The 14,760-nt window shown below is 39.2% G+C and overlaps 1 protein-coding gene across 1 annotated transcript; it reads right to left on the reverse strand.

Annotated features, from left to right (window-relative positions):
- Window positions 1–589: 589 nt before the first annotated feature.
- On the reverse strand, window positions 590–11,897 carry tshz3a (teashirt zinc finger homeobox 3a). Its single transcript, XM_039650561.2, has 2 exons — window positions 11,257–11,897; window positions 590–4,381 (listed from the first exon to the last, which is right to left on the reverse strand). The coding sequence occupies exons 1-2, from the start codon at window positions 11,378–11,380 to the stop codon at window positions 1,353–1,355; spliced, it is 3,153 nt and encodes a 1,050-aa protein (XP_039506495.2). The 5' UTR covers window positions 11,381–11,897; the 3' UTR covers window positions 590–1,352.
- Between the last annotated feature and the right edge of the window lie 2,863 nt (window positions 11,898–14,760).

Raw genomic sequence — 14,760 nt, forward strand, 5'->3', positions numbered from 1 at the left:
TCTCATTAGTCTGGGCCCCTTCCCATCAGTGCATGCGCTCAAATTAGATTGACATCCAAACTGTTCAGATATACAAAGCAATTTAGATGATATTCATTAGAGCGATGACATAGGCTGATGTGACTCTGACAGGAAGCACTTCTCTCTCTTTCTCTCTCTTATTTTATTACCACTGAGGCGTGACTACCCCCACTAAATTCACTGTGCCAAAGGAACAAAACAAAAAGACACAACAATGTCAATTCACTCTGTCAATAGTGAATGGGGAAACAAGCTAACATTACAAAGAGAACAGATATCTGAGATGATGGTTAAACTTGGCATGGTAAGAGTTAAAAAATCTGCACTAAAGAGCAGCATTATCATGAGATTTCAAATTCTGAAAAAAAAAATTGATCCAATGACTAGTCACACAGATCCATGCGTTTGAAAAAAAAAAAGTGTTTTGGACTCTTGGATGATTAATTAAACAATGGGTTTAAATATATTGAATGCTGAAATCAGGTTAAACTGGTGCCATAATCAGAAAAACATTAATTAAACAGAATAAAAATGTGAATGGCATGTATTAAAAAAAAAGACAAACAAGTTTTTGTTCTTCAAATTGTTTTTGTTTTTCTATAAAAAGACTGCAGTTTTTTTACATTTTACATATTTGGATGGCATGCCTCATTCAATGTATTAACATTCAACAAAAAATGTGTAAATAAAAACAGTCAAAAATGTCTGGTTAAATAGACTGATTAACAAATCTGGCTAGAATAAAAATTAAGAAGTGATACAGAAGTGAAAACGCATCTGTAAAAAAGCAAGTCATTGCAAATTATATCAACAACAAAGAGGTTTAAGACTACGTCTTTTATAACACTTTATATACAGTTCTTTAGTTATACATCTCAATAAATCAGATTCTTTATGCACAAACAAACCAAGTAGTAGCACAGGCAATAATGAAAGCAAGCCATATTTTGGAAAATATGCATAACATAGTTTGTCTATGTACAAATTTACATTCTTTTCTCATCAGAACAGAAACATCTCCCCCCAAAATGTTCATGATTATTTCAGAACGTTCATAATTTTAAGACACGTTTACATATAATAGATTTCTTATACGGAGTATCTATTTGGTAAAGCTGACATTAGCCACCTTAGAACTTTTAATGCTAAATTCCCATGACAACACCAAAGATCACAAAGCTTAGCCTACAAGGCCAATTATGTATGTTAATGCACGAATATGTAAGTAACTGTGAATTAATCGTTACACTATGGTTCTACTGTCTGTTCTCAACTTTGAGTACAATAAATATCCTGGCATACAATGTTAACTGTAAGATTATATAGTTTGTTTACAGCGCTGGCACTGGTAGCAGTTGCTCCTGACATCCTCTAGCTGGCGATACAGCTGGAAGCACAAGTTTTAAGGAAGTGCTTTTAGAATGCTTCATAATGTTCTGGTTGAAATCCTTAGAAGAAAGTTTAGCCAAGTCTTTCATTTTAAACCCAAGGTGTGACTCGAGGTGACAGATGTAAGTAGAACGAGCTTGGAACTGTGTTGCACATTCGCTACAGTAGAAAACTGGGCGTCCTGAGTCAACGTTCTTTATGAACTTTGTTCTGCCTGTTCGTCTGAGCTGGTACTTCACATTGGCCAGCCAGTGGCTGATGGTTGTCATAGATAGACCTGTTATTTGTGATATGACCATCCTTTCCTGGGAGCTCAAGTCTGATATCACATACTTTCCATCAGCTGTCTGCCTGAGGCAAGACGTGAACTGAGCCTGCAAAATCAGCAAGTGCTGGGGTTTCCAGTGTGACTGCCTACCTTTACGTTTGTGCACCACTGACGTATCCTCTGCCTCATCTGATGTATGGGAACCTTCGATTTCTGACTGCTCTGGCCTACATAAAAGTGTTGGGGGTTTCAGAACTTGAGAGTCTGAGAGATTCCGCAGCATGTCTGATATGTCAGAGAGGGCATTTTCCCGCAAAGGACTCACTGGTGTGAAGATTTTTGAACTAGTTGATTCAGTCACAGATGAACTCACAGCTTTGCCTGGTAGGGCAGCAGCTCTGAGACATTGTTCACTTTTGCCTTTGGACAAGTCTATCGGTTGGTCTCTGCAAATTTCATGGCAGTCCAAATGTGACTTGCTAAGTTTCGTCGAGTGTCCAGATGGAGCGGCGAGAGCGGCCCTTTCTGCCATGCTGTTGCTCATCCTGAGAAGCATACTCATAGGGTCCTGGACAGGCCTTAGCGGTTTGGCAGCTTTACCCAGATGAAGGTTCATAACAGACTGAAGGGCACTTAGAGGACTAACAGAGGGTTGTTTTGGCTCAGGGTGTGCAGATAATAGACCAGCGTCACCATACAGATCTGAAGTAGAGGTGGTGTGAGTTCTGAAGTCTTGCGTGTGCTTCTGAATTTCACTTTCGTTTGTGTTACCCTCGGTAATATTGCTCATAGATGTAATCATGTTATCCAGGCTTGGAGATTTTGACACCAGTGATTTCCCTTTAAGATTCAGCAGCTGCAGATGTGGTGATCCCTGCCCATTCACGTCATTAAATTGCCTGTCTACTTCAGCAACCATTGCGGATACTTTGTTTTCCAGTTTGTCCACCTCATGGAGATTAACTGTGTTTGAGGAAGCTTTTGGTGGAATGCTTGGAGGAATCAAATGACTTTTGTCTAAAGACTGGACTTCCTGACTACTGGATGATTGTTTTAAAGAAGAAATATAGCCTGAGTTGTGCAGAGCAGGTTTCAGATGGTTTTGCAACTGATAAGCTGCATGAATGCTCTGGTAACCGCCCCAGCTTGGGGCACCCCTCTGTGCTTTGTTAATGGCAGATGTCACTGTATTCTCCAGTGATTTTAGAATATCAAAATCCATTTTAGGACTCTCTTTTAGATCATCTTCAGTAAGGTATTCAGACTTTGTTAATGTGCTGAATTTCTGCTTAATGTCATTTACATTTGCAGACTCCTTGCATTCACTGTCTTTCTGAGAAGTAATTTCTTGTGTCTTGTTCTTGTTGTCCCCAGTTATTACAGATGTTATGGATGATGACTCCAAGATTCCTGTGGCTGAGAGTGGGGAAGAACATGTTGTACCTGACTGAGACTTCTCAGACTTACTTTTAGGATGAGGGGGCTTGTCTGTTTTTTGCAATGATTGAGTAACTTTTACAAAGTGGCCGGTCAACACCATATGAGCACTCAAGTGCTGAATAGAGTCATGCAAAATACCACACTCCATACATTTAAGATTCTGTGACTTGAACTGTGTACCACGGTTTGTCGTCTTTTGATCTTTAAAGTTTTTACTGTTGGTTTGTTCAGAGTACATCTGAAAAATATCACTGGCCTGCCCATCATTAGGACTTTTTGTCTGCTCCATTGTTTGCAAAGATTTTGCAGCATCCATCTCCATTGGAACCCTCTTTCTGAATGAAGACACAACTTTAGCAGCAATTGCTGTTCTTGGCTCCCTCAGAGGAACCTTTTGGTAATGCTTAGTCTTTATCATGTGCACACTGAGGTCTTGCAAAGATTCAAAGGAGTGTCCACAGTACATACAGCGTAGGACTTTCTGGGCATCTTCCTTTCCTTCCATCTCCAAAAGAGAGCGCTTACGTGGCTTGGACCATGACTTGGCACCCTTGCTAGCACTTTCGAGGTTGTCATCACGGTAGTGGTCTGTTTCATTCATATGCACTGTGAGATCAAGCAGCGTGTCATATGCTGCACTGCAGCTTTTGCAGTGGAACTTGCTAGCACCATTAAAGATGGATCCATAGAGTTTAGTGCTTTGGCGGTAGAGCTGAACAGTGGAAAAAATACTTGGTTCAAGTGCAATAGGTTGTTTTTGAGAGACCTGTTGGAATGTCTTTGCAATAGCAGACTGATGCCAATCGTAGCAGTTGCGTCCAGGACTGCTGTTGCTGCTACTGCTACCGCTGCTACTGGCTGTCTGTTCATCTGCATACGGTTGAGAGGAATTCAAGTTCAAAAAGGACCAGTAGGGATTGTTGAGAAAGCTTTTGTATATAGCCTTCATCTGTTCTAGGCTGTCTGTAATACATACAGTGTGTTCAGAATTGTCTTTTAGAAAGTCTCTTGTGGCCTCCACCTCTTTTTTGTTTGGGGTGCTCTCTGTATCTGATATGGGATCACTAGATTCACTTATGTGAGATTCACTGTCAACATCATGACTTGATAGCTCGGCAGGAGGGGAATGTTGTTCATGCATTGGGGTTTTTAAGTCTTCTCCCAAATCATCTTCGTCCTGTAGTGTCTCCTTGGCCACTGAGCAATCACTTCCAGTATCTTCAGTCTCTATGGGGGTCTCCTTTACATTCTCTGAATCATAAGCTAGAGGGGGAGAAGAAAAAAAAATTATTAAGTAAATGCTACACTGAAAGGTAAGCAAATAAAACAAAATTTAGACTAATGTCATTATTCTATGAATGAGGTGATTGGGACACGCCCCACATGAAGTTGAATTTAAAATTGCAATTCAACAAATTCCTCTTTCTGAAATTCCAATTTAAAGACGTTCAAAACAAGTGTTCTTCCACCCTTGCCCACAAATATCAGTCTTACATTCAGGTTGCAATTCTGTATACTATATAGCATATAATCAGGCTATTTACAAGAGGCTGCACCTGCTACCATTTGGCCCACCTCCCCACATGTCCACACACCTGTGCACATATAAAGAGACAAATAGATAGAGGGAAAAGGTGGACAGATAGATTGAGAGGTTAAGGGGAATGACATAAGATGGCGGCACATAAGCCACCTGTCACTTTGTATCCCACCTGACGACTGTTCACCTTGGACAGGTGACGTGTTGCGAGAAAGGTGTCTGCTTGAGCACCTCAAGATGACAGATCCAAGGGGACACGGTCGCCCTTCTCCCTGCCAGCTGCCCTCACACCCTCAAAAGAGCCCATCCACCACCGTCCTTCGGGACTGATGATCCCGTCTCCTGACAGCCTGTTCCCTGCTAGTTTGACACTGTCACTCTGACTCTGTAAGTGGAACAAATGCCCTCTTGAAAGCCATACCAACCCCCCACCCCCATCTCTGTTCCACTCTATTCACTCTTGTTTGTGTGCGTATTTGTGATTATGTTGCTCATGTCAAAAGGAAAATGCTTGAAATGTCAGATGTTTGGAAATACAGCAGGCCTTGAATTACAAACTAACATGGTGTGCTGCTGCATGTGTGATTCAAGTGCATTGTGCCATGCTAACGGTCTCTCTTCCTTTCTCTCTCTTACAAGATCCACCACAGTCTTGACAAGAGTGTTAAAGCACAAATAGCTCTCATTTCAAATGATAATACACAATCTCACAAGCCCACGCTTCTCTCATTTAGCCTCTCACTGGCTGTCAGCCAGGCGGCCCACAGGATGGGGGGCTCTAAAGGATAACTGGCAGGTGCAGGCCAGTCTTATCCCCTCTGTAGATTTGGATTGTCACTAGGTATCCATTACTTGCCAATCTCCTCTGATCGTGCTCGACAGCCTTGATCAAAAGATGTCATTTGAAAGGCCTGATTTGGCATGAACTCCAAAGCAGTTCGAAAAGAGGGTGAACCAGGTGTAACTACAATGACATGATCATTTTCCTGCCCTCTCATATCCCTGAGACAATTACGGTGGCACACAGAGGGTTCACAATGCCAAATTGCTTTTTTCTTGTACAAATGCCGAAGACTACAAGACTGTAACTTTTTTTTTTTTTTTTGGGGGGGGGGGGGGGGGTGTTTCTGGGCATGTAAACATGTAAAATATAAAACAGAATCAGAACAATTCAACTTTAACAGGTACAGATATTGTACAGATGTATTAAAGTCTGTTCTCATAAAAATCTTAGGGGGTGGAGAAGTTAAGAACACTTTCATCCTAAGAAAAACCCTAAACTTTGACAAATGTGTGTGTGTATCAAAACCAAAGCCCACTAAATTTGAACACAATCTTTAACCTCGAATGATTTATAATCCATCTCAGGAGGCACCTACCATAACCAATTATTCTCAAAAGGCTTGATTGACAGGCTGGGTGATTTATTAGGCTAATAAAATATGATGTGTGCAATGAGCTCTAGCAGGACAAAAATCCAGGAGACTTTAGTGGCACTCGCCCTGTTTGATTTATGTAACTATTACATTTGTCTCCATATGACCAGTCATTAACCCCCTCCACCCTACAGACAGAAACAGCACATAAGACATTTAAATTGGAACATCAGGGTATACATAACATTATTTATTCAATGTGTATGCATTATTGATTACTCTAAGACGGAACAGAGGTCAGATACATGATTACATTTAAAATAGACCTTTTTGTGAGTGTGCATGCATCTACTCACAACTGCTTTGCACTTTGTGTATTTTCTAGATGATCAAATTTTTACATAAAGTAAAAAATTAGACGAAACCATTTAATGCCATAGATTAGTCTTGTTACATAGGTCTTGTTACGAAACTTTGCAATAATACCCAATAAGATGAGTTTGATATGCATTTGAATGGTTGCTCGACATACATAAAGCTTTCTGGCAGTAAATACTTTAGCTTTTCATTCTCAGAGATAGCATGACTCTCTTGCAACCTCACAGTGGGATACAGATTGAGGCTAACTGTGAGAATTATTCTTGCTTCAGGCCATGCTAATGTGCAACACATGACACTTTGATCAAAATAAAGTAGCGTTCAGGCAACATGTTGAGATGCCCCCATGCCAAAAATAGTGTGCTTTGCTGGAATCAGTGATGATTTTAACTACAACAAAAACACTGTTGGTGTATATCTGTGTCCTGGGTCTTATCCATTCTGTAGTGTTTCTCTTTCTCTGCTGAGGAAACTTAAAACTGACCATTTACTGTAAAGGTAAACAGTCTCTGCTGACTGGAAATCTACTGATCATAAACGTCCTTTCAGGGGAGATATCTCTCTAATTATCACTCTGTGTGCCTTTGATTCCTTTTCCCCCTTGACAACAGTGTGTCTGATGTGTCTCAGCTGCCAAGAGTGATTGGCAACAATTCTATGTGTATCTAAGCCAGCAGCTGCTGAGATGATGGCCCAGCATCAAAGAACTCAGTGAGATGGATGACACTCATAATTCTACTCTGCAGGGACAGGGTGGGGGAGGTTGGGGGCAAAAACCAACATTAAAAAAAAACAAACCAGACTGTCACCCCCAACCTTTCAAGCGAGGCTTTGTTACCCTCTTTAATGAGCTTTCGATAACTAGGAATTGAGTTCACAGAGAATACTGGAAGAGTTGGTTGGGACTGCAATACCAAACTCCCAATCTTATCCGGCAATGACCACCCGATGGACAGCTGGTGTCTCGTAACAAACATGGAAAGAAAGCAAAGCTATTCATCATAGAGAGGACATCTAAGACCCTGTGCTCTGTCTATGCCTCTCTAACTCTCAGGTTACAGGCTTATACAGCCGTCCAAATAATATTCACTGTGATAAATGGTTCTCTAAGCCGCCTACCTCTCATTAATCTCTTTCTTAAAAGGAGCATCCATCATGGAGCAGGGCTAGAGCTGTAGAAGAGAGTTCATTTACAGGCCAGCTGTGCTTGAGTGATGCGTGTCATTTTTAGCTTGGACAGGAATGCGCAATCGTCAACACGTACAAATGTCCACGTACGTGAATACCCAAAGAGGTTGAACGCACACGCAAACGTGTATTATTGAGAAGCAAAGTCGGCGATTGACGGACTGATTGATTGATTCAAAACATGGTTTGGTAGGTTAAAAATTTTGAAATGTGCAATGAAAGACATTCCCACCTTTTGCTTAAGTAGAAATTATCATGCATTTACCTTAATTAGAACTCATTTGTCTTTTCACTTGCTGAACAAGTAATGTATCTTAGTCTGTCATCGGCTGAGTTCTCTACCCAAAGAAGGCTTTCAATGACTTAATGACTTAACCGCTTAACTCAGCAGTGTGAAAATGTATTGAATTTTCTTGCCCGTGTCAATTTCTTTTAGTCTAAATACAAACCCCATATAGCACCATCTCTCTGTTTCGCTTTTAAACATTTGGCCTGTATCTTTCACTTCCTAACTTTCTCCCAGTCTTTTCTGTCCAATTCTCAGCAATATTTCTCCTTTCTTCCCTCCCTCAGTGTCTCGGAAAGCCTGGGTGATAGATGACATGTGTCAGGATGCCAGAAGTAAAGGGTGGCAGCGTGATTAACGGCTCTGTTGAAAGGGTAATTGACGGTTTGGCATTGTGCTGATCTTCTCCACCAGGGTTTGGTTTCTGGACCCCTGAGGACCAGACTGACTCATTTTTCTAAAATGGACCACAAGCTAAAAGCCACCTCCCATGAGACAAAAAAGAGATGGATTCTTGTCTTCTTAACAGAAGATTGATATCTTCATTGTCAACACAGCAAAGTAACATTCATATAAGTTTACAACCACAATAGAGTGCTAGAGTGTAGAGTGCTAGTTCAAATGAGAGTTTGGATAGATAGCAGGTCAATGATGGGCTGGGGGGCATATTTAACTGTTATTTATAAGAAATTTTAAAATAATTTGCTTCACTTAAAAAAAACCCCTGCAAAATCTAAAATAATAACATCAAACAGGAAATTATGTCATAGAGAGGATCCCTGCAGACCTTGATAACTGTAAATGAATCTCTGCAAATCACACAATTAGATTTTTTTTAAAATGACAAAGCAAGGTTAGTTCATATGATGTGACTCCCCAAAACAATTTATGAATTCAAAATTCATAGTATTTGTAAACAAAGAGCAGTAAAACTAATTTTTTTTTTCTCGAAAATATAGTACAGTTTAGTATAGTTATTTCAAAGAACCTGGCTCATGTTTTAAAGTAGATTTTTCCTTTTAATTATCATGGACCAGCTCTTATACCCCATATAGTAAAAGGCATCTATTTATTTAGTCAGCCATGACTTAAAAAGTTTGGCTTAAATAAAAAAAAAAAGGATTAAACAGAACATTCACAAAGTAAAACTAAATTTGCCCATCACATCAATAACAGTTATGAACACATTCAACTTATGAACACACCATCTGTGTGCATGTGTGAAATGCAAGAATGTATATGATTACTTTAATCTTTTGTCTCAGCCATGTGTAAATCAATAGGGTTCTAGCAGTTTTGAAACTGTTGGCAGTGATTACAGGCATGCCTGGCTGGAGAGGTATGTTGACACTGGTTTGGATTAGGGAATAGTGGGCCTCTATGGTTTCCTGCCCTTTCATCATCGCCACCATCAAGCCCAGCTCCTGCGTCACATCCACGCATGACTGATGGCCGCTTGTCCGGATGACCTGCCTTGCACCTCAGATCTGACAGCGACTGATTTTACCCTTAGAAAGAGGGAGAAGGCAGGGCCTGGAGTCGCGCCCAACAGAGCCTGAGAACCGAGAAGATTTTTGGCCAGGGTGGCCCGTGGGATTTGCGGAGGAGTGTCCGATTAACTCAAATTATCAACCCACACACAGACTGCGAGAGATCTAACTAACAAAGTTGAAACAAAGTACAACTCTCAAAATAGATTTGATGTCTAATCTGTCATTCCAAATATGGCTCAAAGCCTAACAGACAGATGAAAACATCCATTTTAGAAGGACTGGTGGTTCAACATGTTTATCTCCTCATAACAGTTCAGAATCGTCTAGATTCAAGACAAGCACCAAAAAAGCTCATTTGTCACGTAAAGGTGCTAAATTGGGTTATGGCAATAGTTAAGGCCACCAAGAGTGGCTGATATCAACTTGATTACATCAAGGGAGCACAAACCTAATATGACTTGGTGACAGACGCATATCTTGTCATCTCCAATCACATGTCAGGAATCCATCAAGTTTACAGCTAATTAGGTGTGCTCAAAAAAAGCAAAGCAAAATGTTTCTTTTTATGGAGGACTGCAAACCTTTAGGGCAAGAGAGAGATGAGGAAAGAGTACATTGCTCTAAATCTCTCATTAAGACTTCACCTACAAGATCGGCTAATAAATTGTGATTCCTACACAGAAAAAAACAATGCATCAGAATCAATAATTCGGTCATCATCAGGTTAAAAAAGTAAATAACACTTCACTAGATGTGTTCATACCTGTAAACCATAAACCCACACTTGTAAACCACTATGGTCACCACTCTGCACAGGGTCCATGAGTGAAGTTTGGTGGAGCATCTTGATGAAATAAAAGCCTAGGCAAGCTTATGGGAAAAAGAAGGAGAGCACTCACATGGCCTTGCTCTGATTGACCATTAAAGCCTTTGATGGATGAGGCTGTCACAAGGATAACAATTAAATCCAACATGAGACAAAGCTGTTCTGACAGGCCAGTCTAACAGAGCAAGCCATACCCCTCCATTAAACTCTACATCATCTCTGCCTCAAACACACACAAAAACAGTGAAGGCTATATAATAATGGCTTTGTATCTGTTTCAAAGAGCTCTGCTATAAATATAAAAATACCCCAGAACTCCTCCTCTTTCGAATAATAGGATAGGATCTATTCTATTAACCAGACAGATAATGTTTTGGTTAACATGAAGACAGCTTCAGTGGTTTTCACCTCTCTAAAGAAGTTAAAAGAGTCTGAAATGGATATGCGTAAATAACAATGCCTGAGCTGATAAAGAGGGATTAAAATGCCAGTGTTAAGTTCTTGATATTAAATATTCGCATTTATGTTGGTCGTGTAGCCTATAACAACTTAATGACCTTGATATATCCTACAGATTAAAAGTCTACAGATTTAGATTTTTTTCTAGTTTCTGGGTGTCAAAACAAAAAATGGCTTCCAGAATGTTGGTAATAAAATAAAAATAAAAAAGACTTACCAGATTAAATAAATAAATATATAGTTTTAACAATAGTTTTTCAGGCAGTTGTCTGTAGACAATTTTGTTTTAAACCGCACAAAAATGTAAAAAATAAAATTACAAAGTGGTTATTATTTAAAAGCTGTATTCAAATCATTGTGAATCAATTGCGTTGTACTGTACCTTTAATAAACTTCTGACAAAAAAGCACAGAAAAAGATTAACCAATAACATGACAAATAATGACCCAAATTAGGATAAGGAAAATATGTTTAGATAATCCAGGAAAATAAAAGCGATTACTGATTTTGTGCCTTATGAGATGTACTAAAACGAAGTGTACATAATGGAGGACAGATGAACAAGAGCATCTTGAATTTCAGATAAACTTACCTGCCGCTCGTTTCGGCGCCTGCTGTTTTCTTCGCGGCATAGTTGCGCGCAGACTGTGTGTGTATATATACGCAAACTGAAACGATTTTCTACTGTGTATGTTCCCAGTCAGATGTGTCACCATTAAACAAAAGTACAGCGCAGTCACAACAGATACGCCACTTCGCTTTGGGCATAGGAGAAAGCCCAGGTGCTCCGTGTTCAGCGGTAGTCTTTGTTTAAAGCCAGTCCACTGGAGTGATGAGGAACACTGCACGGCAGGCAGGATAGTAACGCCTAGTCGATCGCTACGAGTTTGTCACGTCACTCAAAAGTCCGCGGCAACCGATACACTAGCAAAAAGTATGGGGACGTTCACACGTCTGGTTGTGTCCAAAACAGCTAGATATAATGCAGCGAAATGGCACAGAACACAGGGGGTTTCGTTTCGCATTTAAAAGTTAATAAAAGTTACACAACGTTTAACCCGACAACGCTGATGGCGCGAGACAGTGAAACATCAGAGAGACACGACGAATACCAGAAACATCATGAGTGCGTAGTAGCCTACGTTGACCAACAATTATACAATAGCAGACAAACAACGCTTCCTGTGCTCCTACCGGTCACTCCCACACACAGTCCCAAAAATGCAGTCTAGGTAGGCAGCTCGTAGGGTTTTGAGACACTGCCAATATCCCACTTAAGAGTGCATTAACAAGACCGCTTACACTGACAAGGAGGATGTAATTTAACTCTTTAATGGATAGTACACCCAGAGCCGTTAAATATATTTTTCAATGGCTCTAGTAACACCCAAGAGGAAAACATAGTTTTTATAACAATAACTGAACAAACAATGTTCAGTGTTTTTACAGATTTTACAGTTTTTAAGCATAAACTGTTAATCTTCATTAATTGTGCAAATTTGGCACAATTTTACATTTATATCAGTTTTCATTTAATTAAAAAGACGCTGTTTGAAACCACTGTCATTAAAATATATTTGTTTGATGTGTAGCCTATATAGGACATGCCAATTATTAATGCTTTGCACATGCGTTCAAATGTACTAGGCTACCTATTGTTTTATTTAGCAACCCTAACCAGATAATAGATGGAAAAAGACCATGCATTTACAGTCTAAACAGGCAATATAGTTTATGTTTTAAAGCTTTACAGTTATCGATGTAGAGCAGCCAAAAGCCAAGGACTAATTAGCGAAAGTAAATGTTATGAAGTAATCTCCAATATTTAATGAACGATATTACAAAAAGGTTTCGTTGGTTAAGTTAACGTGAACTAATAATGAACTGCACTTCTAGTGCATTTATGAATCTTTTTCTGTTAATTTCGACATTAATAGCCTACATGATTAAAATCAAAAGTTGTAGTTGTTGACATTAATGCACTGTGAAGTAATAAAATGAACAGCTGTATTTTTATTTACTAACGCTAACAAATAGTTCATTTTAGTTAATACATTAATGTTAACAAATGAGACTTTATTGTAAAGTGTTGCATTGATATAGTATTTCAGAGTTTCATGAAATACAGTATTCTTCAACTGGATTTCATAAGTGCTTGGGTCTATTAAAGGGTTAACCTTTTATCTGTAAAGGTTAACTCAGGTTGGCAATCCCTCAAATATCATGCTCAAAATTCTTTATCACATCTTTCAATAATAACAATAACAACCATTATTGCATCTCTGATGTATACAGATATTTATATGTCATGAAACTGGCTCTTTTTTTGATTATATTATCATATTTATATTTAATGTAGGCCTATGAACTGACCTATAAAGCGTTTAGGATTTGAAAGTTATAAAGTGTTACCCAAAGTTATGATTGACCTTTTGTGTATAAAGTAATTGGCAACATACTTCCATAATACATGAATAGCCTAATGTTTTTATCACACTTTATTTGTAATTCTGAATCGTCACTGCATCAAACAATAAGCAACAAAATTACATTTGCTTCGATGTACTACATTTCTGTCTCAATGTTTTTATTTTAAACCTCTTATTAAGGTCAAATTATACTAAAAAAACAATAAAAGACGTTTGTTGTGCATGTGTCTGTTGTATTTCCTGAAAACAGCTAGTCTCTTGAGTAATCAAAACTGCATGGCCAAAACAAGCTTGGCCTGGGGACTTTCTTTTACAAATCAGCACTGTCTGAGGATGTCTTTTTAAGTACTGTAAAGTCATTCAGATGTGGGGTCAGAGTTCTGACCGTGCCATTAAAACACAGGCAAAGATATAGTGCTCTCATTTAACTGCTCTGCTGCATCATATATCATCCCTCTGCCACCGAGCTGCATTAGAGAGGATCTTTGATTTTTACTTTTAGAGCAACATAAATCAAATGCAAGGCAAGGTCTGCCAGTGACATCCTGTATTGGTCCTCTCTGAATGGGATGCAGAGGGTTTGTTGACTGAGGTCAGGAGAACTAAACTAAACAAACCACAGTTGCAAATGAACAAAATAAAGATTGAATGTGCACATATCTGTCCAAAAACACAGAATTGTTAATTTAACCCTTAAATTCATGAAGGTTTCGCCAATCATTATCACATATTCGGATCTGTGACTGCCAGTCACAATAATAAAAAAATCTACTAATATTAGAGTAACAATTACAGAAGAATAAAATAAAGCATATTGTGTTAACTTTGGAGCTTGGAAGGGTTCAGTTTGAGCAGATGTTGTATACCATTATCACTGTCCTCATCAGAGCTCATCTCCCAGAACATTCAGCATCTGCCTCATATTCGCCATCTCAGATATATTCTCAAAACTGTCATATTCAACATCTTCAAAATCAATATTTTGATCACTGACAGCTTCTTCAACAGATCCACCATCCAGTGACAGTGACACTAATATTTGATTGCGTTTAGTACTTGCTCTGCAGTAAATCACTGAGGCATTTCAAGCTTTGCTGATGATACGTGATGATATTCTTTTGTTTTCTGCCTGCGGTAACTATGAATGAAATAAAAACGTCACTTGATCGTTGTGTATCGGACATGTCCACCTTGTGGAATAAAGGTGAATTGCACGGATTCAGTCATCGAAGATTAAATTGTTGTGCAGAAAAAAAACATACTTAAGGCCTGTTCACACCAGGACGAATTTCACGCGCATTATTCGCCGACATTTAACGCCTTGTGACTAAACAAAGGGCGCCAATGTAAGTGTGCACACCGACGCATAAAATGCCACATGTAAAAGCGTCATTTTTTTAAAAAAGTCTTCGAGTTCGTTTTTTTTTTTAGTTTGATGTGCTGCACGAAAAAAACTATACGACCAATGAGATTGCCGCTTTTGCTCACGTGTCTGGAGCTTTTGAAGTTACAGTAAAACACAAATCTTGCTGAGCACACATATGCAACGGTGAAGAAGATACGCCAAGTAGCGTCGCTACTGGTCTACACAGCCAGGAAGAAATAAGAAGAGGAAGATGCAAGGCAAGATGAATGTAGAGCTTCTGTTCTCGTTGGTGCTAGAACAT

This window comes from Pimephales promelas, chromosome 10 (assembly GCF_988280905.1).
Source record: "Pimephales promelas chromosome 10, fPimPro1.hap1.1, whole genome shotgun sequence".
Taxonomy (NCBI): domain Eukaryota; kingdom Metazoa; phylum Chordata; class Actinopteri; order Cypriniformes; family Leuciscidae; genus Pimephales; species Pimephales promelas.